General features: G+C 46.2%; 1 protein-coding gene across 3 annotated transcripts; it reads left to right on the top strand.

Moving 5' to 3' along the window:
- Positions 1-8724: 8724 nt before the first annotated feature.
- SLC20A1 (solute carrier family 20 member 1) lies at positions 8725-23678 on the top strand. Of its 3 annotated transcripts, XM_082851914.1 has the most exons (11): positions 8725-8936; positions 9394-10008; positions 10184-10324; positions 10512-10597; positions 15320-15416; positions 17866-17985; positions 19520-19792; positions 19914-20472; positions 21065-21250; positions 21800-21884; positions 22724-23678. In XM_082851914.1, the coding sequence occupies exons 2-11, from the start codon at positions 9663-9665 to the stop codon at positions 22883-22885; spliced, it is 2055 nt and encodes a 684-aa protein (XP_082708040.1). In that variant the 5' UTR covers positions 8725-8936; positions 9394-9662; the 3' UTR covers positions 22886-23678. The 3 variants fall into 3 exon arrangements, with proteins under 3 accessions (XP_082708040.1, XP_082708042.1, XP_082708041.1); XM_082851915.1 differs by lacking the exons at positions 8725-8936; positions 9394-10008; positions 10184-10324; positions 10512-10597; positions 15320-15416 and adding an exon at positions 15550-15564; XM_082851916.1 differs by lacking the exons at positions 17866-17985; positions 19520-19792; positions 19914-20472; ... (1 more) ...; positions 21800-21884; positions 22724-23678 and adding an exon at positions 15506-17840.
- The last annotated feature ends 3053 nt before the right edge of the window (positions 23679-26731 follow it).

Here is a 26731-nt window from a genome sequence, read left to right as displayed (position 1 = left end):
CTGGTGGCGCGGTGGTTGAGAGTCCGCCTGCCGATGCAGGGGACACGGGTTCGTGCCCTGGTCCGGGAAGATCCCACATGCCGCGGAGCGGCTGGGCCCGTGAGCCACGGCCGCTGAGCCTGCGCGTCCGGAGCCTGTGCTCCGCAACGGGAGAGGCCACAACAGTGAGAGGCCCGCGTACCGCAAAAAAAAAAAAAAAAAAAAAAAAGTTTAAATATAGCAATGTGTATATGTCAATCCCAACCTCCCAAGCTATCCCTTCCCCCCATCCTTCCCCCCTTGGTAACCATAAGTTCAATCTCTAAGTCTGTGAGTCTGTTTCTGTTTTGTAAATAAGTTTATTTGTACCAGTTTTTTCTTTTTAGATTCTGCGTATAAGTGAAATCATATGATATGTCTCTCTCTGTCTTACTTCTCTTAGTATGATAATCTCAGGTATCCATGTTGCTGTAAATGGCATTATTTCATTCTTTTTAGTGGCTGAGTAATATCCTATTGTATACATGTACCACATCTTCTTTATCTATTCATCTGTCATGGACATTTAAGCTGCTTCCATGTCTTGGCTGTTGTAAACAGTGCTGCAATGAACATTGGGGTGCATGTATCCTTTCGAACCATGGTTTTCTCTGGATATATGCCCAGGAGTAGGACTGCTGGATCATATGGTAGCTCTATTTTTAGTTTTATAAGGAACCTCTATACTGTTCTCCATGTGGCTGCACCAATTTACACTCCCACCATGTATGGTGTAGTTTTTAACATCTGAACATATTATTTAGCTTGATTGTTTTTTTAGTGACCACAGTTTGTGAACTAAATAGTCAGAATGCAAATTTGATAAATATGAATATGAATTCTTTTTTTTTGGCTGCGTTGGGTCTTCGTTGCTACACGGGGGGCTTTCTCTAGTTGCGGTGAGCGGGGGCTACTCTTCGTTGTGGTGCGCAGGCTGCTCATTGCAGTGGCTTCTCTTGTGGAGCACGGGCTCTGGGCACGCGGGCTTCAGTAGTTGTGGCGCGCGGGCTTCAGTAGTTGTGGCGCACGGGGTTATTTGCTCCGCGGCGTGTGGGATCTTCCTGGACCAGGGATCGAAACCGTGTCCCCTGCATTGGCAGGTGGATTCTTAACCACTACGCCACCAGGGAAGTCCAAATATGAATTCTTATGGGGACAATGGAACAGAAGTCTCTCCTTTTGCTCTCTCTCCCTTATCTGGCCTGAAAGCCTCACCCCTGAAAGTTGCTCCTCTGGTTTACATTGGAGGCAACCCTGGGTGGTGGGAAGAACGCTGGGTTTTGAGTCATTCATCCAGGGCCTACCAGGGCAGCCTGTACCAGCCAGCATTCCAGGCCCTGCTCCACCACTTACCGTGTGGCCATGGGCTCTCAGATTCTCATTTCCCTGTACAGTAGGGTAATAAGACTTGTTCTGCCTACATTACACAGTTGTGAAGATGAAACAATGCTTTTGAAGGTACCTGGAGGGTAAGAGCCCTACACAAATATTCAAGGTTTTCAGAAATCATCGTCAGAGGCATTACCCAAGGTCACGGTGAAGAAGTTCAATTCCCTGCAGATGGCGGGTATGGAATAAATTAAATGGACAGTCCTGAAATGAATATATTCAGGGGTAACAGTAAGTTGCCCGCAGGAATAAAGTCACTTTTAGAAAAGAAAACTGGGAAGCAGGGACTTTCCTGGTGGTCCAATGGGTAAGACTCCGTGCTCCTGATGCAGGGGTCCCGGGTTCGATCCCTGGTCGGGGAACTAGATTCCGCATGCATGCCGCAACTGAGTGCACATGCTGCAACTAAAAGATCCTGCAGGCTGCAATGAAGATCCTGCGAGCCGCGACAAAGGCCCAGTGCAGCCCAAATAAATAAATAAATATGTTTTTAAAAAAGAAAGAAAACTAGGAAGTATCTGTGCATAGTGGATGAGACCACCAACTCCAGAAGCATTTCATCTTCACAGATGGTAAGTGCAGTATATAGAAAATTGGGGGACACCCAAATCCAATTAGTATCCAAGTATATCGAGGGCTCGCTAAATGCCAGGTATGCGCCAAGCGCTTTACTTATTTGATCCTTATAACAACCCTATTATCTCCACTTTACAGAGGAGGAATGTGGGGCACAGGGAAGCGCGGTAATCTGCCTAGGGTCAGAGCAGGGAAATGGTAGAGCAGGGTTCTCATTTCAGACAGTCAGCCTGGGTGCTGACCTACCCCGCAGCTAAAATGCCCCGAGTGCTTGCTCAGGACGATCAGATCTAAGATAGAAAACAGCGGTGGCTTTTCAACATCCCACGGAAAAAGAAGGGATTAACGTATTGTTTCTAAACTGTCCAGATAACAAGAATCGTTCTTCTTCTTGTAATTGCTTCTCAAACTGTAACGTGCCTCTGAGTCCCATGTGGACCTTGTTAAAAATGCAGATTCTACATAGAGAACAGACTTGTGGTTGCCAAGCGGGGTGGGAGGAGGGTTGGGAGTTTGGGATTAATAGATGCAAACTAGTATATATAGGATGGATAAACAACAGGGTCCTTCTGTATAGCACAAGGAACTATATTCAATAACTTGTGATAAACCATAATGGAAAAGAAGATGAAAAATGTATGTGTATGTATAAATGAATCACTTTGCTGGTCAGCAGAAATCAACACAACGTTGTAAATCAACTATACTTCAATAACAAAGTTTTTTAAATGCAGATTCTGATTCTGCAGGTCTGGGGTGGGCCTGAGGTTCTGCCAGCCCCTTTGTTGCTGGTCTGCAGACCACACTTGGAGAAGCAAGGCTCTAGGTAGAGGGAAATTGGAAATGGATCTCCCCACTGAAAACGAAGAAACTGGGCTTTGTTAGAACCTCAGTCTCCCGTGAGGCAGTTCCCAACAGCTGAAGCCCCTCCGAGCCCCCAAACATCTGAATTTCTGGGCCTGCGGGGCCGGTCGCTCCCCTAACAGACAGCTTTCTCTTGCTGAGGGGATCAGATGAGCGAGGGGCCCTGAGCCAGCTGGGGGACGCCCATGGAGAGCAGGGGGCAGCCTCCTGTGCTCTGGAGATGTCTGCTGAGAGAAGAACGATGAATCAGAGTGGCCTGGATGATGGGCTGTGTGGGCCGGGACAGGAGGGGGAGGTCTGAGGCGGGTGGAAGGTTGACTTTGCCTTCTCGGCTGTTGTGCTCAGGGCTGGTCCTCGCTGTGAAATTCTGGGTGTGAGGAGTTTGTGTTTTGTGAGGGCAAGGGCTGGTCAATCTTGTTGCTCTGCCGGATCCACGCTAGACTTCTGTTCAACGAGTGAAAGGATGAAGAGCTACGGAAGCAGTGGAGCGTCTGAGGCCATTACCCTCTACCCAGTCTGTGGGAGGGCCGTGAGGATGACTCACATCCTGCCGCCCACTCACTTTCTCTGCCTAAAGCCATGTGTCCAGGGGCACGGTGACAGCCAGCTGACCCCTTGTCCCTTCTGCCACAGGAGTGTCATTACACACAGTTCCTGAGTTTTCAGCAAGTTGCCTTTCTTCCGTGCTTTCCTGGTAAGAGCTGAGAAAGTTGGGCCTTGGGGAAAATGGAGTCCTGGGTGAGGTCTCCGGAGAGGCCTTTCTGAAGAAGTGTCCAGGAAAAAAGGGCTTGATCGTTTTTTTAGTGACCACAGTTTGTGAACTAAATAGAATGACTGATAAATATGAATTCTTTTTTTTGTTGTTTCGTTTTGGTTCTTTTTTGGCTGTGTTGGGTCTTCGGTGCTGCCCCCTCTGTCTGGGTCCTATGCCACAACACGCCCAAGCGTGTGAACTCAAAACCAAAGGGAAGAGACCAGGGATGAGCAGTCGGAAGGAGGCACATAAAGTCTGGAGTGGGTGGACTAGTCCCCCACCCCTTGTGTTGGCAGAGGAACAGACTGACCCGTTTGTCTGGGCCAGACAAAATCCAGCTCTTTATGGCCGTGGGATGCTGGCCTGAGGCAGCTCTCCACATCAGAGCTTGTCTGTGTGGGTGCTTGAAAGCGCCCCTCCCCTACATTCCCTCTCTCTCCGGAAGAGTCCCTGGACCTCGTGGGGGCAGAGCCACGGATACTGGGTGGCCAGTCCTGTTTGATGGGGAGTGAGGAAATATTTGACGATGGAAGCCAGCCACATCCACAGCAGGTGGGAGTGTGGTGGTGGGATGGTGATGTGTGGTCCTTACTTGAATCATTATTTTGAACCTGTTTCTGTAGGCATTGACTACAGCTGGGTACAAGACAGGTCCCCTTTCTTTCTTTTCTTTTTTTTTTTTGGCTGCACCAAGCAGCTTGCATGAGATCTCAGTTTCCTGATCAGGGATTGCACCCAGGCCACAGCAGCGAAAGCCCAGAATCCGAGCAGCTAGGCCACCAGTTGGTGGCCTAGAACTCTTGACTTCTCAAGAAAGGAAACTCCCCCACGTTTCCTTTCTTGAGAAGTCTGAAAGAGAACAGAGTTTTCAGCAACTCTAAGACATGGTCAGGCCATTGCATCAACTTACTTTTTAGGAAGAATATGTGCTTTGACTTCCTGCCTCTTCTTACTCTGCAGAAAGGGAGGGCAATCTTGTTTTGTTTTTTTTTTTTTTTTTGTGGTACGCGGGCCTCTCACTGTTGTGGCCTCTCCCATTGCGGAGCACAGGCTCCGGATGCGCAGGCTCAGCGGCCATGGCTCACGGGCCCAGCCATTCTGCGGCATGTGGGATCTTCCCGGACCGGGGCACGAACCCGTGTCCCCTGCATCGGCAGGCGGACTCTCAACCACTGCGCCACCAGGGAAGCCCGGGAGGGCAATCTTGAAGTCAGGTCTCCTAGAAATGCCCTTTTCTATTCTGACAGGGTTGGAAGAGGCTTACAGTACAGGCTGTAAAAGCAACAGAGTTAACAAAAATAAAGAGGAAAGAAGGGGGAAGTAAACGGGTTAAGTGCAAAGAAGAGTTACTACCTAAGGGCATCCTATATGCCTCTGCCCTTACTGACAGTCAGGGAAAAAGCACTTACAGACTCGAAGTTTGTGGGGTTCTTCACTGGTTTAACTGTTGCTTCATTCTCTGTGCCTCAGTTTCTTCGTCTGTAAAATGAGGTAAAAGTACGTTAAGAGAGGTTTATTAGAGCATCACGTGAGCATTAGCATGTGGAGCATCTGAAACTGCCTGGCGCAGAGTAAACGTGGTAGATATTACCACTACTTCATTCATTTGTGACTGCAGTCGAGCGGAGGGGAGTGGTGGGTAGAGAAGAGGTGGTTTTCCTTTACTCAAAGGCTCCCACCTTCTTCTCCCTGAATGTTCCTCTCCCCTCTCCCATCCAAGTCCTAATGGATGGCCTCTGAAACTTCCTTGGACCCCAGTCTGGCTCCACAGTGTTCCCATTCCCCACTGCAGTCCCCCCTCCTCGAAGCAGACCCTTTCCAGGAGGCTTCCTTCCTGCTCAGTGAATGGTGACCTCAGATGCATTTCTCTGACTGCAAGCGTCTCTGAGCTCAGAAAGTGCGAAAGTGGTACTGCCTCTTCCTTTTGTCCATGCTTCTGCAGGTCTGGAGGGGCTGGTGGGTCAGCCTTCCCAGCTCTCTACAATTTAACTCCACCCATGGAGTCAGTGAGGGATGGAAGCATCTCCAAGAAAACTCCAAACCCATAGTGCCCAGGTTGCTGTTCAGCGGCCCATGGCAGGCTGTCTTGTTCTTTTTTATTTTTTTGGCTGCACTGCATGGCTTGTGGGATCTTAGCTCCCCGACCAGGGACCGAACCTGGGCCCTCGGCAGTGAGAGCACAGAATCCTAACTACTGGACTGCCAGGGTATTCCCTGTTCAATTCTCTTTGAGGTGAGGGTGGGTAAGGGACCCTGAAGCTCCTGGGCTCTGTGGCAGGGACTCACCAAAGATCCTGGGGGCAGTTAGGGTCTGAGCCAGGCCAGGCCTCTCACTCCTAGGCCAGCAAGCCCACTCATGTGCCCTGAAGCACACACTATACCCCAACCCACCACGCCAGGGCCCCGGCAGAGGGCTCCAGTTTCTCGTGGCCCCCCCATTCTTTATCAGCAATGGGAGAAGTCTGAAAGAGCTTGGCCTGGATGGCAACTCTGCCATGTGACACACAGTTCCTTTTAAACATGAGCTCTGCACAGTAGGCCTTCAGCTAGATACTGAACTCAGTAAGAGTGCCGAGATCACACCAGCCACGGAGTAGACATCCTCTCAAAGGACTTTACGTACATTGATTGAGTCCTCACAACAGCCCTAGGAAGTAGCAACTCTTAACCTCTCCCCTTTACAGATGAGGAAACTGAGGCATAGAAGGTACTTGCCCATGGTCATGTGACTAGTGAGTAGCAGAGCAGGCAGTTCGGCTTTATTGTCCATACGTTAAACCACTAGACCAACTGGCTTCGCTAGGGTCCGAGATTCTAACAGAGAACGCCTTGATTCTAAGAGAGAAACATTATCATTGGGATCTCTGCCCTCTTTCCTGTGTTCAGCCATAAGGTCAGAACCAGCGCCATTTGTGTGTGAATTGGTGGTCCTCATTTTTTCCATCGTTTTCCATTTCCAAGGCACTGTAACTTCTCTCCATAGGCAGAGCCCTAGCTCTTCTCCCTAATGGGAGGATAAGGCGTCCCAACCATGGTAAGTCTAGGTCTCTAAGGGCTGTATCCCACAGATCCTCTCTCCCCAGGTGAGGCAGCCAGGACCCCCCCCCCCCCCCGCATGGCCTTCAACCCCCCATGTCCCTTTACAGCCTGGTGCACTCTGAGTGTCGTCCTAAGGAGGAAGGGTAGAACCCTTCTAACGCCTGAAGATGTTCACAGAATTCATTTGTGTCACAAGGGGAATCTCCTGAATCTCTGCCCTGGCACTCTCCTCAACCCACCCCAGGAGGCCTGGAATGTGCTCTTGCCTTGATAGCTATGCCCCACGGCTGCCCCACGGCCTTCAATAGACAATGTCCAGCAAGTGTTTGCCCACTTAAAGAGCTAGTACCACAGACCAGCAAAAGTAGACAGAAAGGACAGAATGCAAAAAACACATACTGGGAAAAGTTCCAGGCAATTGCCTTAATAACTGCTTTGAAAATTATCATTTTCAATGGCAGAACACTAAGGACCTTTAACAGACCAGTCCTTTATTTTTTTTTCATAACCTTGAAATGAAGTAAAGGTGGAAGGAGGAGTACAATTTAAGGTGTCAGAATTACATCAGATTTGCACCCCAGGGTCAGTGCTCCTGGACACGCACTTTCTTCTTTTTGGACATGACCTTCGGACTTAGAGCTTTGTAAGTTACTCATATAACTCCACCAGATTTTCTAGGCAGGTCAGAGGATACTCCGGTGGAGTTTACGCCTCCATAGATGACCCGGACATAGCAACGATTTACAACGTCTTCGCTCCTGCTAATCAGTGCCCAGCTACTAGAGATGGCAAAAGGTGGGGAGGGCTCCAGAACATTCTAAGCCTGGTAGATATTTCTGTTGGGAATTCTTTAATCTCACTACAACCCTGACAAGAGACCATGACCTTAATCTCCCTTGGCATGATTGGTTCGTCTTGAACTTAAGCCAAATAGTGAAATGCCCCTAAATGTGCAGAGCAAATCTCACTAATGTCAAAACTACATTATATACCACGTAGGGGGACCAGAAATCAATCTGTCTCAAAATAGGAAAGCTTCCGGGATGCAAAGAGAACACCCTTACAACCTTTTCTACATTCTAAAACAGGAATATTCACGGAAAGAGCAAGACGAAATTAGCATTCACTGAACTCCTACTGAGTTCTAGTCACATTCACACACCTTAACTCACTTAATCCCCGCTACCAGGTAGGTAGGGATTGTTAACAATTTACATTCCTGAGAGCGCAGTCAGAGAGATCTGCAAGTCGCTCAAGGTGACACGCTGCAGCGAGCAGGAGTCAGGATTTGAATCCGGAGCAGTGTCCTTCCCCACGCGCCGCAGCTGCGGCGCAGAAAACGCAGCTCTGCCACGGGGAAACTGACGACTCGCAGCCGCCCTGGGCCTCTGCGCCATGACTGGGAGACGACCTGGTTCTCGTGACTGCTCAGTCTGTTTTCACCCAAGTGCATGACTGCTGGAGTAAAGCGACCACGTGAGCCCTTTCCCTCCCCCGGCGAGGGACAGTGCCTGTCCGGCCAATGGCAAGTCACAGGTGCGACAACGTGCCGGGAATGGATTCGGAGCCCCGGGGCGCGAGCTCTCCTGCAGCGTCACCGGGAGGAAGGGAGGGAGGGAACTCGGCCAGGTGTGGCCTCCGGATGCGGCAGGTCGCAAGTGCGCTGAAAGTGCGGCTTGAGGCGCGGCCAGCTCCGTAAAACTGGGCTCGCGCGGGAGGAACTATGACCTTGGTCGCGGCCTCTACAATCCCCGCTTGACAACCTCCAGCGGCAGGGTGAGGGTGCCCCGCGGCCTCCGCCGCTAACCAGCAGGCGCGGCCAGAAGGTGCCAGGACACCAGGGCAAGGCCGCAGGGAGGAGGCCGGCCCTCCCCACGTGGACAGGCTACCCTCTGGGGGCGTGGCCGCCAGCGCGGGGCGGGCCAATGATCGCCGCGGTCGGGCTCATCCGGCCGGGCCGCCGGGTTGGCTGGGGCTGCGTCATCCCGGGGGCGGGGCTCCTGGGCGGCGCGAGGCGCGGCTGGTCACGCGGTGCGCGGCGACGGCTATAAGTAGAGGCCGGCGGAGTGCGCTGCTGGAGTGATGGCTGCCGTCGCGTGCTGAGTGCTTTTCCTTCTCGGCTGCTGAGGCGTCCGCGGCTGCTTCCTGGGTGGGTTGCCAGCCCCGCCGAGCCATCCCCAGAGCCTCCGCCCCAGGCCAGGCCGTGTGCTCGCCGACAGCAGGTGCGTGCGTCCGTGGCCCTAGCCCGCCGCCGCAGCCTGGACCTCGTCTCCCGCTCGGCCCTTCGTTTCCTTTGGTGAGTGGCGGCGCCACCTTGGAAAGGCTCTTTCTTCTCCCCGGGGCCCGGCGTGGACGCGGCGGCGCGGGGGCTGGCCGGCTGGGCTGGGGCCGGCGGCGCGGTGGGGTTCTGCTTTCGGCGCTACCCGCCTCCCTCCCCCACCCTACCCCATGCCACCCCGTCCGCCCGCCCGCGGGCCTTTTTGGCGGTCCCCGGGAGGCGCGCGCGGGAACGGCTCTTTTCCGCTTTTCGCGGGGAGGGCGCGCGCGGGTCGGCGGCGCGGGGGCCGGGCTGGGCGCGCGCGGGCCGAGGTGGTCCCCTGCGCCACGTGCCCGCCGCCCGGCGCGTTCTGCTTGGGGTGCGGGACACCGGATCGCGGGCGGCGGGCACGGCCGGGGCCCCCAGTCCCGGTGGGCCGTCGCGGGGTGCGGGACCGCAAGGGCGCGCTGCTATTGTTATCCATCCCCCCTTCCAGGATGAACTTGCGTCCTTTCTCTTCTCCGCCATGGAATTCTGCTCCGTGCTTCTAGCCCTCCAGAGCCAAAGAAACCCCAGACAACAGATGCCCATACGCAGCGTATAGCAGTAACTCCCCAGCTCGGTTTCTGTGCCGTAGTTTACAGTATTTAATTTTATATAATATATATTATTTATTATAGCATTTTGATACCTCATATTCTGTTTACACATCTCGAAAACCGCTCAGTAATTCTCTGATTAATTAAAGAACCACTACTCTAGAGAATGGCATCTACCATGGCAACGCTGATTGCCACTACTATTGCTGCTACTGCCGCTTCTGGTCCATTGGTGGACTACCTATGGATGCTCGTCCTGGGCTTCGTTATTGCATTTGTCCTGGCATTCTCCGTGGGAGCCAATGATGTAGCAAATTCGTTTGGTACAGCCGTGGGATCAGGTGTAGTGACCCTGAAGCAAGCCTGCATCCTAGCTAGTATCTTTGAGACAGTGGGCTCCGTCCTGCTGGGGGCCAAAGTGAGCGAGACCATCAGGAAGGGCTTGATTGACGTGGAGATGTACAACTCGACACAAGAGCTGCTGATGGCCGGCTCTGTCAGTGCGATGTTTGGTAAGTTTTTTATTCGTGTTGTCCTGATAGTGGCGGGTGAGGAAATTCTTATCATGGGTAGTTCCATTCTTGTGCTCTGCCTCGATTCAGATTATTACATTCAGTAATATGCACTTAGTACATCATGGAATTTGTCACTTTTGTCGCGTACTTAATAAAACTTCATGTGTTTCAGGTTCTGCTGTGTGGCAACTAGTGGCTTCGTTTTTGAAGCTTCCCATTTCTGGAACCCATTGTATCGTTGGTGCAACCATTGGTTTCTCCCTGGTGGCGAAGGGGCAGGAGGGGGTCAAGTGGTCAGAACTGATAAAAATTGGTATGTTTAATTCTAAAAGGCTTTTTATTCTTCTTGTCGTGTTACCATGGCGTTGTGTATGGGAGAAAATGATGTAAAATTGGAGGGACGGGCTAAAGTTTTGAAAAGAGAGGACTAAAATTTAAAGTGTGTTTTGGTTCCTGATTTCCATTAGTTGACATTTTTTTCTTAATGTGTTCTATTCCAGTGATGTCTTGGTTCGTCTCACCGTTGCTTTCTGGTATTATGTCTGGAATTTTATTCTTCCTTGTTCGTGCATTCATCCTCCGTAAGGTAATCTTTCTCTCCCCCCTATGACCTGTACTAAGTCACACTCAGTGGTGTTCAAACCGATAGCATTATTACAAATGTGATCGGTGTGTAGGAGTGTGGCCTTGGAAAGTTAGAAAAATTCTTTGTTTTGTATTCCTCTCGTATGTTGAATTTTCTGAAAGAAGCAGGTTTTCAATACCCAAGAAGTCATTTGGGAAGGAAAAATTGAGCACTATAGCGTGCCGAGACTGAAAGAAAAAATTAAGGAAATGTATTTGGAGTGGCTTTGTTTGCCTGTATGCAGATAACTACCTCAAATCACCGTCATATGCAGGCCAGTCTGCATTGTAAGCTTAGGGTTCAACAGATCACAGTGTCCTGGGTGACTTTTTCTTAGCTGCCAGTCAAAGTGGAGTCGTTTGGGTCCCCACATAGTTATTTGTAGAGTGTTGATTATCGAAACCAGCTTGTAAGCTTCATGGTGGACACGCTACCTCTCACAGTGACTTGACTCTAATAGCTCAGAATAGGTAAAAAGGAACCAGTAAAGGTAATTCTCGTTTTGTTTTTCTTGGCAAAAAAAAAAAAAAAATTCCAGACAGCCATTTAATTTCCTGTCCATTTGAAAATCCCTTTTGAGGGACCTGATAGCATTTTTTTTTAATCAAGAAGTCTGATGCTGGCTCCAAAATAAATGTAGACAACAAGGGATGTTGTCGTTGGACTGAGTTACAGTAAGAATAAATGCTTTTTTCTCAGGAAACAAAGTTGTCCTTTTCCTGAGGTGAATGGCTCTTAACGGTCCATTGTAAGTTCTTAAAAATTCTTCTGAACTGAAGAAATCTGAGTGAAGGGAGATAGGTAGCTTAATCCCAAGGGGTAAGAATGTATTCAGAACCGTTTGTTTGGTCTAGTTCTGAGCTTCTCTAGGGAAGGATACGTACTTTTCTATAGAAATTCAGTAACTGGTAAAGTGACTCACTAATCACTATTTACCATGGCCTGAGTCTGGCAAAAGATAGCAGCGTAATACTTTGAAAACTTGAAACCTCTATAGCTTGGTATAATTTGAGAGTAAACAGTTGGTTGATATCAGCAGACTCAGAGTTGGCATTGTCTTGTTTAGCAAGCGGGTAGTGAATAGCAGCTACCCTCCTACTCCCCACAGCTGTGGAATGTGATAACGTGAGGCTTCCCTTTGAGGCTTAGTAGTAGTCAGGGATCAGAACTCTTCGTACTTTGAGAGCTGTATAGCTTGCTCCTTACCAGAGAAGCAGGAGGATTGCTGGGATCCCCTGTTGTGGATTTGTGCTCATAAAGGTTTACACCGGGCCTTTGTGGATTATGGAGAGACAGATTGTTCCCATTCTGGAGAGGCTTTGTGTGTCTCAAGCCCAAACAAACTTCTTTTCTGGAGGAGGAATGGTCATGCTTTCAGGTGCAAAGTGGGATTTTTCAGGTCCCCAGAACTCTCATTTGGGGAATGCATGCCAGGCGTCTTTATCCTCAGTTAGAGACCTTAAGTTAGATATATGAAATTCTTAATTATATATTCCTCATGGGGTATGAGGATGGACATGATCAAGAATGATTGGAATAGGTCTTCCCTGGTGGTCCAGTGGGTAAGACTCTGTGCTCCCAATGCAGGGGGCCCGGGTTCAATCCCTGGTCAAGGGGACTAGATCACGCACGCATGCTGCAACTAAAGAGTTCGCATGTTGCAACTAAGAAGTCCGCATGCCACAACTAAGAGATCCTGTGTGCTGCAACTAAGATCCGGCACAGCCAAAATAAATAAATATTAAAAAAAAAAAAAGAATGATTGGAATAGTGTTTAAAACTATTCAATATGGACTTTGAGAATCTACCCGCACCCACACACACAGGCAGGCACGTACTCTTGTGTTTAATCTACCAATAACAGATGAATTTTTAGGTGATGAGGCTGAATATTTCTGGTTACTGTTAGATTTTAAGTCTCAAGAAAACATCTTTACACTAGTAACCTTTGGTGGTCTTGGCTGTTAAAATCTAAATATTTGACCACTAAGATACTTTCCAACTAAAGATTCTGTTTTGGAAATTAACATTAAAAGTGCTTTTAAAAATTTTCAATTTTCTGAATGTTCCAAGGGTGTTGGGTAGTCTAGTAGGAAAAAGCAGAGTGGAGGTTAAGGATTGGGACAATAAACAAGGAATAAGGGGAAAAGGGAGTTTTCCTGTTGAGTGTTTAAATTCTAGTCAAAGAAAGTGGGCCTTTCAGCATTCTCCCTTCTGTCAGGAATCTCATTAAATATATCTAGGGTATGTTTTCAAACTCAGGAACTTTTTTCTTTAGTTTACTGGAATGTCCGATGTATAAAAAATGAACTATTACGGTTGAAAATGGGTTATGAAGACCCCCTTTCCCATCCCATATAACTGGATGATGAGATATTTACTTATAGGTAAAGTTTTAAGTGTTAGGTGAGTCATATGGTGGTAAACATTCAATAAAATGTTAGCCCTGGTTACCTCCTGGGGGAGTGGCTAAGAGGAGTTTGGAGGTAGCAAGAGGGAGAAAGAGAAGCCCCCACAAATGTCTAGAACCCTATGGATTTTGATTTCAGGGGGTGGTCTTTGGTTCCTTGGAGAATTTCTTAAAAGCACAGAGAGTTCTTAGAAGAAAAATGTATATACACCTCAGGTTCATAACCTTACCGACTACCCTTGGGGTGGGGACACGCATGGTTGAGTTACTCAGAGATGATGAGTTGTTTTTTTTTTAATTAATTAATTAATTTTTGGCTGCATTGGGTCTTTGTTGCTGCACGTGGGCTTTCTCTACTTGTAGCGAGCGGGGGCTACTCTTCGTTGTCGTGTGCGGGCTTCTCATTGCAGTGGCTTCTCTTGTTGCGGAGCACAGACTCTAGGCGCACAGGCTTCAGCAGTTGTGGCGTGCGGGCTCTAGAGCGCAGGCTCAGTAGTTGTGGCACATAGGCTTAGTTGCTCTGCGGCATGTGGGATCTTCCCGGACCAGGGCTTGAACCTGTGTCCCCTGCATTGGCAGGTGGATTCTTAACCACTGCGCCAACAGGGAAGCCCTGATGCTTAGGTTTTATTGACTGTTTTTGTTTTGACCAATTCCCTACCTGTAGCATTCTCTTAAACTACGGATAGGGAAGGTAATATTCAGAGTGGTTTTTGTCAAGCGCCCATCTCTGCTGATTTGGAATGGCACCTCTACTTTCCGTTTCCTTGATCTTAAGCCATTGCCTCACTCTTCTGATGTATTTGATTCTTCTCCTTGTCTGTTCCTCCCCAAGATTTTCCATTGGATTGTGATTCAAGATAGCATTAAACCTTTGGGCTAACCACATCTTTGAAGTTCAGCCTTCTCATGTATTCAGATCTGTGCTCTTGTTTTTAACTCTTGTTTCCAGTCACACTGGCCTCCTTGCTGTTCCTCAGACAATTCAAGTGTTTGCCTCAGGGTCTTTGTACTTTCTGATGTCTCTGGGATATTCTGCCCTCCAGGTAGCCTGCTCTCTGGCTGCTCTTTTTCTACCCCTGCGTGTGTACCTGGCTTATGGCTTGTTGACCTAACACATTTGTTGTGTCTTTGTTCCACTGATGGTCTTTGGAGTATCTCCCGCACCACCTCCAAGAATTAAAGTGTGCGCCTCCTTCCATCACTGCCTCCTTCCCCTTCTTTTTTCTTCATAGCGTGATTCTGTACTAGAATGTAAGTGTCAGTTCTGTGAGAGCAGGAACTTTGTCTCATTCACTCCCATATTTTAGTGCTTGGCACAGTCTGTTAAATGAGGAGGTGACCTAGTGTACGATTGATTTTTATCTTAGCACTTTGGTAAATCACTAGTTGTGGCATATTTATCAAATGTCTAGATAAGATAGTTGTTGCTGGTATATTCTACTACATGTTTTGTTTTTAAGAAGTCATTGCAGGTATAAAGTCAGGTAAGAAATGTAATATCTCATAGTCTGTTTCTTGATCTCTCTTGTATAGTACATTTTCAGGTGTGTGCTCAGATTTTATCTGGACATGAGGTACCTTAGAGCACTGGGGGTTGAAACTGATTATTCAGGACATCACCAGTCACTAGTAATAGGTAGCCTTGTTAAGAATAACAGCAACAGGGACTTCCCTGGTGGCGCAGTGGTTAAGAATCCGCCTGCCAAGGCAGGAGACACGGGTTTGAGCCCTGATCCGGGAAGATCCCATATGCCACGGAGCAGCTAAGCCCGTGCGCCACAACTACTGAGCCTGTGCTCTAGAGCCTGCGAGCCACAACTACTGAACCTGCGTGCCACAACTCCTGAAGCCCTCATGTCTAGAGCCCATGCTGTGCAACAAGAGGAGCCACCGCAATGAGAAGCCCACGCGCCTCAACGAAGAGTAGCCCCCGCTCGACACAACTGGAGAAAACCCAAGCGCAGCAACAAAGATGCAACGAAGCCGACAAAAAAAAAAAAAACAATAACGGCAACAAAAACCTAACCAACCCCCAAACATTAAAGCAAACACAAACTTAAATTCAGATGGATGTAGAAGATGAGATCAGCCTTGGTAGGGGAACTTCCAGGAGCAAATGTAGGAAAAGACCATTTGGCCTTGGAAACTACTATGGGGAGATAGTTATTGGAACTAATTCCTGAAGCTGCCCTTTGATAAGGTTCTATGGAAATGGGTTAAGTTTTTACAGCTTTTAAGATCTTGAGCTTAATGATGATGGTATTTTACAGGCAGATCCAGTTCCTAACGGGTTGCGAGCTTTGCCAGTGTTCTATGCCTGCACAGTTGGAATCAACCTCTTTTCCATCATGTACACTGGAGCACCTTGTAAGTACATACCAGAATATTTAAATGTGAATTGAAAGTTGTTTCTAAAACTTGCATTAAATGCCCAATTTACCCCTTTTTGTTTACAGGGCTGAAATCTCCTAGAAGGTGGCTGGCCTGCGCCCATTTCAGAAGGCTGCAGGCTAGTGTATGCTGAGTTAACCTAGATAGTTTTTCAACCAAAGAGACCTGCTCAGATTCTAAATCACTACAGACCTTTACTCTTTAGTCTTCACAGGATCCACCGATAATTTGATCTTCTCCCTCCCTCTTTCCTATCTATGCTAAAAATACCGGAATTGATGTTACCTCGACTACTGAAGAGTCATTAGTTATACTTGGTCTTCGATAATCAGTCATTTAGGACTGGTTTGCTGGATATTCTCATTTTTCTCTCCCAAGTGGAGCTCCTTTTTGTTTCTAAATTTACTCCCCTGAATCTGCTTGAATGAGAAGAGTTGGGATGTTTAACACCTGCCCTAAGTGCACTTGGAAGAAGAATTCATGCAGCTAAGAGGAAAAATATTTGTGAGAATATAAAGATTGAAACGTTGATTACTTTCATGTTGGAACGAAGGCAAAGCATGGATTAAATTGTGATACGTGTTTCATTTAGCAATTGAAAAAGATTGATAACCTGTAACTTGTCAGACAGGACAGTACGTGTCTTGATCAGTCAGTTTTCCTGTCTAGGTTCATTTGGCCTGATGGCCTTTGATCCGTCAAGTCAGTGGCTTTCAATCTTTTGACTGTTGTGACACACTGGAAGAAAGACATTGTACATTGCTGCCCAGCACACACATACTTAGAGAGGCAGGGGGAGAGAGGGAAAGAACTGGAATAGTATGTTGAAGCTACTTAACCTTACTATGTGCTATGCAGTCATATTTGCAAGTATTCTTTTTAGCTTTTTAAAATGCTCATTGTGGCCCACCAAATTGATTTCATTTCTGACTGATGGATTGTAACTTGCTTTGTAAACCTCACTGAAGTAATAAGTCACTGACCAAAATTGGAGTTAGCTAAGTATTTTTAACCATGTCTTTGTTAGAATAATCAGGAAAGAAATCAGACAACTTTATGAGGATATTGATCTTATTTAGGGGATACCAGCCTCCTTACCAAATGCTACAGGCAAAGGAAAGCTTGGCTGCTGCCTTTCCATTCTGTTTTAAATTGGCTTCTTCATGTTAAACTAAAAAAGGCTCCGTGAGGCTCTAAGCACTGATGTTTTATGTGGTAGCAGCAAAGCTCATAGTTCAGTGAAATTAGAAACTTGCATTTTCAGTCGTCTTTGAAAAGGGAATGTGGGTATTTTTGTCCTGTCCTTTGGTCGATCATTTACAAGAAAGAACCAGTCTCATTTTCCTTTTTTGACTTGGAACGTAGGCAAATTTAAATTGTGATACAGAGATTGATTAAATTTCATGTATATTTTAGTTTGTGTGACTAACTGCATGATTAGAATTGATAGCAGGAATTAAAATGGAAAGATTTAGTCATCACAGAACTTTGGTTTTGAAGGGGCCTCGATTTATATCTGATTTTTAAATACTAATCATTTGGAGGAACAATAGAATTTCCATTTTATAAGTAATTCCTAATATGCAAAACAACCACAAGGAACTAAGCTGTTCTTGGGTAAACCACAGATCATTATAACCTCCTTTAGGTTTAAGTAGTGTTCTCTAGTGCTTTGCTTCTGTCATTAAATATAGACGAGTGGCTTGGAGGCTGTTGGCATTTAAGTGATAACCAGGTGACTAGTTAGTGATCCCTGAGCCCTGTGAGAAGTAGGCATGTCTCTGTTTAAGATGTGGCTTGTTAGTGTGAATACCACTCTACTGTTTTCTTTTTGTGAAAGACAGCCCTTTGAACTATTCTTATCCCTTGATAGATAAATGTATCTTAGTTTGATAATGCGTCCTAAGAGATAATCTTGCTCTAAAGGATTTTGCTCGTACAATGGATGTGATAACTTCCACAGAGAACTGATTACATCAGTAGGAGAAATGTGACGACCGGGACACTTTCCTTTCTTAACGTTAAAATCTTATGTGCAAACATAAGGTGTGGCCGCTCCCATCTGGAGGCTGGGCAGTGGAAAGCTTCCGTTTATTTTCATAGCTAGTTGCAGTTGCTCAGTGTAGTAATCTGTCTTCTAAAGCAAAGAAAGGAAAAAGCCTAGTATGTGAAGGAGCTTGGGAGATGTCAGTCTAGCAGGTGTTTAAAGTAGGCCAGACTGGTGTGGATTTCACATGCTATGGGATTTTTCTCCCAGATTTGTATAGCCACGAACACAGTAATCCTGTGGACCTAAGGCTGGCAACAGCTATAAAGGGTGATGGGCTGGCTTGGGGAACCCCAGAGTCCCCAGAGGAGGGTTGACACGTTATTACAGGGGGGCAGTTGCCCTGGGGTTTTCAAGATGCACCATTTTATCTCCTAGTGCTGGGCTTTGACAAACTTCCTCTGTGGGGTACCATCCTCATCTCGGTGGGATGTGCAGTTTTCTGTGCCCTTATCGTCTGGTTCTTTGTATGTCCCAGGATGAAGAGAAAAATTGAACGTAAGTAACACGTTGTAGCAGAAAATCTTAACTAGTAATGCTGTGCTTGCTTCTTTGTGTGTAACCGTCTGTAAAAATCTGCTACTTGGATAGATTGGTAAAGCCAGAAAATTTACATGGAAATTCGTGGATGTAGGTTTATTGTCCAAACTACGTTCTTATTAACTTAAAATGACCTGAGACCTAGTCATAAGGCGTATTTGACCTTATTTGGGCCGCCAGACAAGCTAGGCACTTAATCTGTTTTTTCTTTTTTTTAACTGTACCTTGATCACTTGCCAGTGACATGCTAGATAAATACAGAGAAGTTGTAGTCTACATTAATTGAGAAGGATGAGGATACCTTAATGAAAAATAAAAGGTAGGTATGAAATATTTTCACAGGAAACATTTACCAAAACCAACGCCTTCAGATTCAGATATTCAGAGCTATGCTACTATATTATCTGACTTCAGATTTGGTTCATTTTCAGAATTGGAGCACAGATTCCAGAGGTAGACATTTTCGGGTGTCATGAAGGGATCATTTAGACCATTACTGTATGTAATATTTCAGTATAATCAAATATGGCATACATTCTGGTTAGTATGGGTCTTAATTAAATCTTGTATTCCTTCCCTTACTCCTTGAACTCTGTTGAGACGACCTTTTTCCGCCCTTTTCATCTGCAAATGCTCGGGTGGTGATATAAGTCTGTTCTTTGAAGAAGCGCAGGGCTGCACAGACTGCAGTGGCACCGGGAGAGTGCTGCGTCATGCAGCTGTGTTCCGGAGCCTCCGAGAGGCTCTGCGCTAGTCTGGCGGCCTTCAGGACTTCGTGACCTTGATGCTCCCTCAGTCTGGGAGAAGATGAGACAGGTCTTGCTAATGTTCTGTACCCTGGTTGGTAGCTTGACCGGGATTCCTGAATGAACACGGAAACAGACTGGGCATTGGTGCAGAGGCAGAAAACGTTCCCACCTGGTCATGGAACTTGAACCATAAGGCACATGTCTTTGTTTTCTAGAGGTGGAAATTCAAGTCACCTTCAGTTGCCCGCGTTGAGCTGTGTCATTTTGCTTGAACTCACAGACTGAAATTTGGGGCCACTTTTTAAAAAGGACGTGCACTAGATGCAGTCAGAATTTTTAGTTATCTGTCAGCCCCATGCTTGAGCTCCTTTCCCCTCAAGAAGGGGTCAGCAGGAAGCTCAGGATGGTTTCTACATTTGTGAAGGGTTCTATAAAGAACAAGAATTTATAGCAGAGTCCACAGAGCCTAAAAGATTTTTACCATCTGGCCCTTCACTGAAAAAAACTTTGCAACCCCTAGTAATAGGGTGTTCTGCATTTGTATCGCTGGTTTCTTCCCAAGTGAGAGATTAAGCGATACGGCAAATAAAGCAGACAGGAAAATTATCCTGAATTTTCACTGAAGTTTACATGTGGTCTTATTTTGAGAAGGATTTTTTTTTTTTTTTTTTGAAGTGAGGAAAGGGGAAATGTAGAGCAAGTTAGTTTGGTCAAAACCAAACAAAAACATCCTTCTTTTCTAGGAGAAATCAAGTCTAGTCCTTCTGAAAGCCCCTTAATGGAAAAAAAGAATAGCTTGAAAGAAGACCGTGAAGAAACAAAGTTGTCTCTCAGTGATACCGAAACCAGGAATCCCGTCTCAGAGGTAGGGTCAGCAGCCACTGGGCCCCTGCGGGCTGCAGTGGAGGAGAGAACGGTCTCGTTCAAACTCGGAGACCTGGAGGAAGCTCCAGAGCGAGAGAGGCTTCCCAGCGTGGACCTGAAAGAGGAAACCAGCATAGATGGCACGATGAACGGTGAGTGGACTCTCCTCGGGTGGGGAAAGGCGAGTTTCCCTTTGTCAGCAGCACTGCTGCGAGGCTCTGTGTTCGGACTTGATGCTCTGGGCATTGAGTGTAACCTTTCGGTCTTGGCCAGGTGCAGTGCAGCTGCCTAATGGGAACCTAGTTCAGTTCAATCAAGCTGTCAGTAACCAGATAAACTCCAGCGGCCACTATCAGTATCACACGGTGCATAAGGACTCCGGCTTGTACAAAGAGCTGCTCCACAAGCTACATCTTGCCAAGGTGGGCGACTGCATGGGAGACTCTGGCGACAAACCCTTGAGGCGCAACAATAGCTACACTTCCTATACCATGGCAATTTGTGGCATGCCCCTGGATTCATTCCGTGCCAAAGAAGGTGAACAGAAGGGTGAAGAGATGGAGAAGCTGACGTGGCCTAACGGAGACAGCAAGAAGCGAATTCGGATGGACAGTTACACCAGTTACTGCAACGCCGTGTCTGATATTCACTCGGCATCCGAGATCGACATGAGTGTCAAGGCCGAGATGGGTCTGGGCGACAGAAAAGGAAGCACCAGCTCTCTAGAAGAATGGTGTGACCAGGACAAACCAGAAGTGTCTCTCCTCTTCCAGTTCCTGCAGATCCTCACGGCCTGCTTTGGGTCATTCGCCCATGGTGGCAATGACGTCAGGTCAGTCGATTATGATTCTTGGCATTGCTCGTGCTATTTTTGTGCCGCCTAATCCCTTTATAAGGTTCTGCTTGTGGCCTTGGTACTTATACCACCCGTGGGACACTGAATAATGCAGAAAGGATGAGGTAATAGCAATTAATTGACTTAAAAAAACAGGAAGAAAAATTTTTTCTTCAGAGATTACAAAGAATATGTTTGTTTCTGTAGGTGATAAACACATATATCTTCCACAGAGAAGCCTTTTATCGAGATGGGAGCCAGTTCTTTGACAGAATCACTGCCCCCTAGAATGAATTTGTAGGTGGTTAATCCTAGTTCTGTGGTTTGTCACCTGTTCATTAGAACCCAAAATTTGCTTTAGTTGGGCCTGTAGGAAGACAGGCCACCAGATGCGTGGCGTTTCCCCTCTGAGAAGAGCTCTCATTTTCTTCTGTTGTGTACGTTGGGGTTCCATTTATTTCCTTTGAAAGAAAGACCAGTTTCAAATGAAAGCTTTGCTTTAGAAAACTTAGTAGATCAGTTAACAACTAGATTCTTGCCAAGTTTTAGTTTTGCCTGAAAAATCATCCCTGCCCTCTTTTTCTTTCAGCAACGCCATCGGTCCTCTGGTTGCTTTGTATCTGGTTTATGACACGGGAGATGTTTCCTCAAAAGTAGCAACACCAATATGGCTTCTGCTCTATGGTGGTGTTGGTATCTGTATTGGTCTATGGGTTTGGGGAAGGAGAGTTATCCAGACCATGGGGAAAGATCTGACACCAATCACACCCTCTAGGTAAGTTGGTAAAGCAGGTCTTACTAGGTTAATGCTCATTTTCTTAAGATACGTAATACTGTGCAGTGGTACTACATAAAGTAACCAAGTTTGTATAAGTTCCTGATGTTCCTCTCTCTTTGGTGTGAACTTTTTAGATTTTCCTTATCGTCTGGCCCTTAAACATAATTTATCTATTCAACTCCGGTGGACTCTTTTTAACAAAATAACTTCTGAGAAGGATGTGTGTGCTAAGACTTACTAGCTATGTACATTTGGCTTTTATCTCTGTCTTTACGGAGCCAACACTGATGTTTACTAAATTCTAAGTAAAAGTGCAAGCTTTAAGAATGGGCTTCCAGAAAACCTTAAAACCTCAAATGCTGGAAAAGAGAAGAGCAGTCTCATGGCCTGATTTAAAGCAGATTTCAGGAGTTAGAGCAAACTAAAGATGTTGGTGGAGTTTTTGTCACTGGATAGAGCACAGCAAGATTGTGTGAACTTTGGGGTAGTGCTAACTTACCAGAATTTAAGTTCCATTCTTGACAAGTGATCTATCTGTGTCCACAGCGGCTTCAGTATTGAACTGGCATCTGCCCTCACTGTAGTAATTGCATCGAATATTGGCCTTCCCATCAGTACAACACATTGTAAAGTAAGTGTAATGTAGAGGTACTGTGTCTTTTGAGTGGTTTTAGTAGATACGTCGAGAGGTATTTTTTTGTTCTTTTTGTTTTTTGGTTTTTTTCCTTTGATAATTTGGTGTTATACCGTGGGAGTTTTGAAGAGTTCACAAGTTTAGGACAAGTTGACTCTAAGGATGTAAATACACACTGTGCAATTTCTAGCGTCTGTTACTTTTATTTAAGCAGATAGTATATTTTCTCCCCAAACGGTGCAAAAGCCCCTTTTTATAGAGGTAGCAAGTCTGTGAGGCTTGTTGAAGGGCAGTTTATTTGAAGCAAGCATATATTCAGAGCATCTCAGGATTGAAGTCCTGAGAAACTTACTGAGTCCTAAGGTGGCTTGATGACCATCTAATAACCATAGGGTAACTGTAGGGAAAGGAAGAAACTGGCTTCCTTAAGGGAATTTTTAAGTTAGTTCATCATGGAGCCTTTGAGTCATTCTTTTTCTTCCAGAGAGATCTACGGGTGATTGGCTATTAGGTCTAATAGCAGCCTCCCTCTAGAATCTTTGGGAAACCTAAAACTTAAAGGAATCTATTATTAAAGCAGTTGTTATTATTATTAATGTAGTTCATTACATTCCAGCAGCTCAGAAGGGAAAAGGGAGTTTTCTTTCCCTCTTTTACCCCAATTAGCACGGATTCCGTGACTGGATTTTATATTGCCCTTCGTCTTGTTACAAGCCAGCTTTCGTGGATCGGTCCGGCAGTCCGGGCCTCCTTACCTACCTAAGAATCACGGGTCTGTTTAACAAAATGCCATTGGCACTTCAGTAACCAGTTTCCTTGATTGCTTTCTCCCGTAGGTGGGCTCTGTTGTGTCCGTTGGCTGGCTCCGATCCAAAAAGGCTGTTGATTGGCGACTCTTCCGCAACATTTTTATGGCCTGGTTTGTCACAGTCCCCATTTCTGGCGTTATCAGTGCTGCTATCATGGCAGTCTTCAAATATGTCATCCTCAGAGTGTGAAGCTGTTTGAGATGAAAATTCGGGTCAGTGTTTGGGACCACCGTACACATTCCTGTTCCTTTGAAGAATGAATTACAGTGTTATAGAAGACTGACAGGAGTCTCTTTAAAGTTTGGGAGCTGTGGGAGGGAAGCGTTACTTGTGCTATAATTGCTTTTGTGCTAAATATGACTTGTCTCAAGATTAGCTATGTAAAGTAGCCAGGTTTCCACTGGTTCCTGTTGAGGTTCCTTTTCCTTCTGGGCTGTGAATTCCTGTATATATTTCTCTACTTTTTGTATCAGGCTTCAATTCCATTATGTTTTAATGTTGTCTCTGAAGATAACTTGTGATTTTTTGTTTGTTTGTTTTGTGTCGTTTTAAAACGACCCTTCAGAGCCATTTGACAGTGTGCTCTGCTTTGTTGGTTTCACCAGCTTCTGCCCCAACACGCACAGGGACTTAACAGCACACACCGTAACCGAAGCTTCCCTTGTAGTCTCTTAGAAAAATCGTCATTTGTACCCTGCCCTCCTGTCGGTAGTGGCAGGTTCTGTTGGCATACGTGAACTTCTTACTTACAAGGACAAGGTTCTTTGGACGCGGTGAAAATTTTAGTTAGTAGTAACTTCTTTGCAGGCAGTTCACTGACTATGATTGCTAAGAAGAAGTAGGAAGAAAAATCCTTCTGGCAGTCTTGGTTATTTCTTTAAGATTTCTGGCAGTGTGGGATGGATGAATGCAGTGGAATATGAACTTCGGGTGAGTTAAATGGGCCAGCCTTCCATGTTCATCTGTCTACCTCTTAACTGAATAAAAAAGCCTACCGTTTTTAGAAAACATGTCTCATTCGTTTTGTTCATATATTTGAAGCATCTCAGCTCCCGATCAGTCAGCCTTATGCAATTCTTAGGAGAATGTGGTATCTTAACAAGTGAGAACTGCCCTCTAGCTTAAAGTTCCCCACTCCTCCCTGGTACGTTTCTTGTGATCCCAGAATATACATGACATTCCTCCATGGGGCATTTCTAACTGTTCAGTATTTTTTACCAGCACATCCTAGACATTTCCACGTTAACACGTATCTACTCATTGTCTTTAACAGCCACAAAGTTTTCCTGTTTGAATGGATTCGTTTGTCTTACTAGACCCTTATTTAGATTATTTGTAGCTTTGCTATTAGAATGCTAAAATGAGTGTTCGTGTTTCGTGTGTGTAGCTCGGCTTCATTTAAAAATTCTCAGTGTCGGATTCTTCAGTCTTGACCCATTATCTCTTTTAGGCTTGATCAGGACAGTTAAGCAAAAGTGCATGGCTTTGCAAACTAGATTGATGGGTCCTGTCCTTAGACTTTTAGCAAGATGCTTTGTAGAAGCCAGACTGCAACAAGGATAAGGTTATGCTTGCCTGACCTGTGCCTGAGAAATTGGACCACTGGTTGCGTACCTGCCATGGATTCACTTAGTAAATGTTCACCGTTTCATGTCAGGCACTGCACTAAGCTTTTTATATACATAATTCTCAAGACCTTTTGCAGTAGTTCCTAACATTATTTTGTAGCTGATGAAAGATACTGAACTGTATCTTTCCTAATCTTAAGAGAACAGACAGGGACTTCCCTGGTGGTCCAGTGGGTAAGACACCGCGCTCCCAATGAAGGGGGCCCGGGTTCGATCCCTGGTCGGGGAACTGGATCCCACATGCCACAGCTAAAGATCCCGTGTGCCATGCAACTAAGACCCGGTGCAGCCAAAATAAAGAGAATGGACAGCCCCAGGCTAGCTGAAGGTAGCCTTGTGACTATTTGAGGAAGGAGAGGGGGGCCTGGGGTAAAGAGGAACCTAACAGTAAGCCCAGAACTGAGGGTCCTGCAGGAGACCCTCTGAGTTTTGGCGCTGACTTCCTTTCCTGGTGCTACGTGACCTCACACAAACCCAGATCCTGTCTTTGCCCAGTGATTAAATGGAGAGTAGTGACTCTCCCCAAGACTCTCCCCTTGGCCCAGGAGAGGACAGCTGAGGAAGTACTTGACCCAAGGATGTGTTTCTCTAGGAAGAGCAGCTAGATCTGGGGAAGAGGAACCCCATTAGAGCTAGTAAGAGGCCAGAGGGGATCTGTATTTCCATGTATGGCAATAGCTGCTGTGGGCCAGGGACACAGGCTGGTGAGAACTCTGGGCTGTTTCTCTTGGGCGTTATTAGATGTTGCCTTTTTTTTTTTTTTTTTTACTCTCCCCCCATCCAAGCTATTTTCATTAAGGTTGCATGTATGCATAATAAAGTAGTCAAGTGATTCAACAAGGCTTCTATGGAACAGGGATCTCCCACCATCACTTCCCTCTTTGCTGAGGCAACCACTTGCTTTTCTTTTGGTATTTGTATTACTATTTGGCCCTTTCAGTGTTTAGCTCTTGATGTCCCATAGTGAAAAATGATGCTTAGTTCTAGTCTAACACTGTTATACACAGACCCTAACCTCCCACCTTTGCTGTATAATTCGGTCTTAATTTTGGTAAGATCAAAATTGAGAGTATTTTAAAAATATCACTGAGCTGCTGAGTCTTTTCCGGACGCGCAGGCTCAGCGGCCATGGCCCACGGGCCACCAGGGAAGCCCTGCTGAGTCTTATAGTACGTATATACTGTGATCATTTTGTTTTCCCTGGAATAAGCTCTACCGCCCCACCCCACCCCCCCTTTTTTTTAAATTAAGTGCTTGTCACCCTTTTAGGACTGTGAGAAGCAACAGGAAAGTTCCTGATATTTCAGGGAAGCTTCACTCACAACTTCTGACCTGTTCCAGTCTAGACAAGTTTCACATCTGCATCCTGAAATTTCCCTCTGCCATTCTGGAAATTTCTTTTACCTCCTTTGTTGGATTTCCTGTTTCCTGTAGCCCATGTTTTTGTTTTTTCTTGGTTTATTCCCCCGTTTTGGGGGAGAACACCCTACTGTAGCAGCTTCCTGAGAGAGAATCTTGGGTGGTAAAGGCCTAATTGCTCAGAGTTCCGGGGCTCACTAGGGCAAAGGTCACAGTGTATTTTAGTCTCCCCGTTTTCAGTACCTTGTTTTTTTGCCTGGTTCCAAATGCAGCGTTCATTACCACAGTTTTTAGGTAACTAACACCAGTCCCCCAGTAACACGGTTCAGATTTCAGTTGCCATGGTATATTTTAACTGCGGAATCGCGTACAGTACAAACTTTAATGCTAGCTCTTTGGTCCACAAATCCCATTTCCAGAGGAACAGATGGACATAGGCCCAACGAATGACCTCTCAGTTCGCTTCTTTCAAAGTCGTCTTGGTGTCTGGTTGCCGTTCAGCTATTATTCAGTTCACTCACTGACAACAGAGCTTTTTAGTAGCGTTCCCAGCGGTAGAGGAGATGCTGTAGGCTGTTAGCACCGCAGTTGGATTATGTTCCAGGTTCTCTTGCGGGCTTGAATGAAAGTGTGAAAACTTGCCTTTTACCATCAAATGCAACTTTCATTGATCCAGCCAACAAAGAGGTTATTTCAAATTTTAACAGGTTTGGACAGGCTATTGGTACTATAACTGGAGATTGTACGATTGCTTCAGCTGAGGCTTGGAAGAAATTGAAAGCATCATGGCAAAAAGCAGCAGTAATTTGCAGTGTGGCAGAAACTGACTACACTGCAAATAACTTTGGACGATTCAAAGTGGACGTGAATTGAGTTGTATTTGAACACGGGAGGGTTGATGCTGCTACTGTTTGAGAGATTCTAGATAGGCAGCCGGAGGCGCTTTAGTGAAGGTGAGCGTGTCGGCGTAAATGAGGAAGGTGGTTGTGATGAAAAGGATGCAGATGTCCCAGAGGAAGTGATGCTGGCCTGGCCCGAACTTCACATG

This window comes from Leucopleurus acutus, assembly GCF_964270905.1.
Source record: "Leucopleurus acutus genome assembly, chromosome: 12".
Taxonomy (NCBI): domain Eukaryota; kingdom Metazoa; phylum Chordata; class Mammalia; order Artiodactyla; family Delphinidae; genus Leucopleurus; species Leucopleurus acutus.
The sequence above is the reverse complement of the archived record's forward strand: the minus strand, read 5'-3'. Positions and strand labels throughout refer to the sequence as shown.

Bases quoted from the DNA above. Each gene is read 5' to 3' on its own strand.
- SLC20A1 (XM_082851914.1), top strand. From the start codon at position 9,663: ATGGCATCTACCATGGCAACGCTGATTGCCACTACTATTGCTGCTACT. The intron at 17,986-19,519 runs GTAAGTAACACG...CTTCTTTTCTAG, and splicing joins GATGAAGAGAAAAATTGAAC to GAGAAATCAAGTCTAGTCCT. The intron at 19,793-19,913 runs GTGAGTGGACTC...GGTCTTGGCCAG, and splicing joins CATAGATGGCACGATGAACG to GTGCAGTGCAGCTGCCTAAT.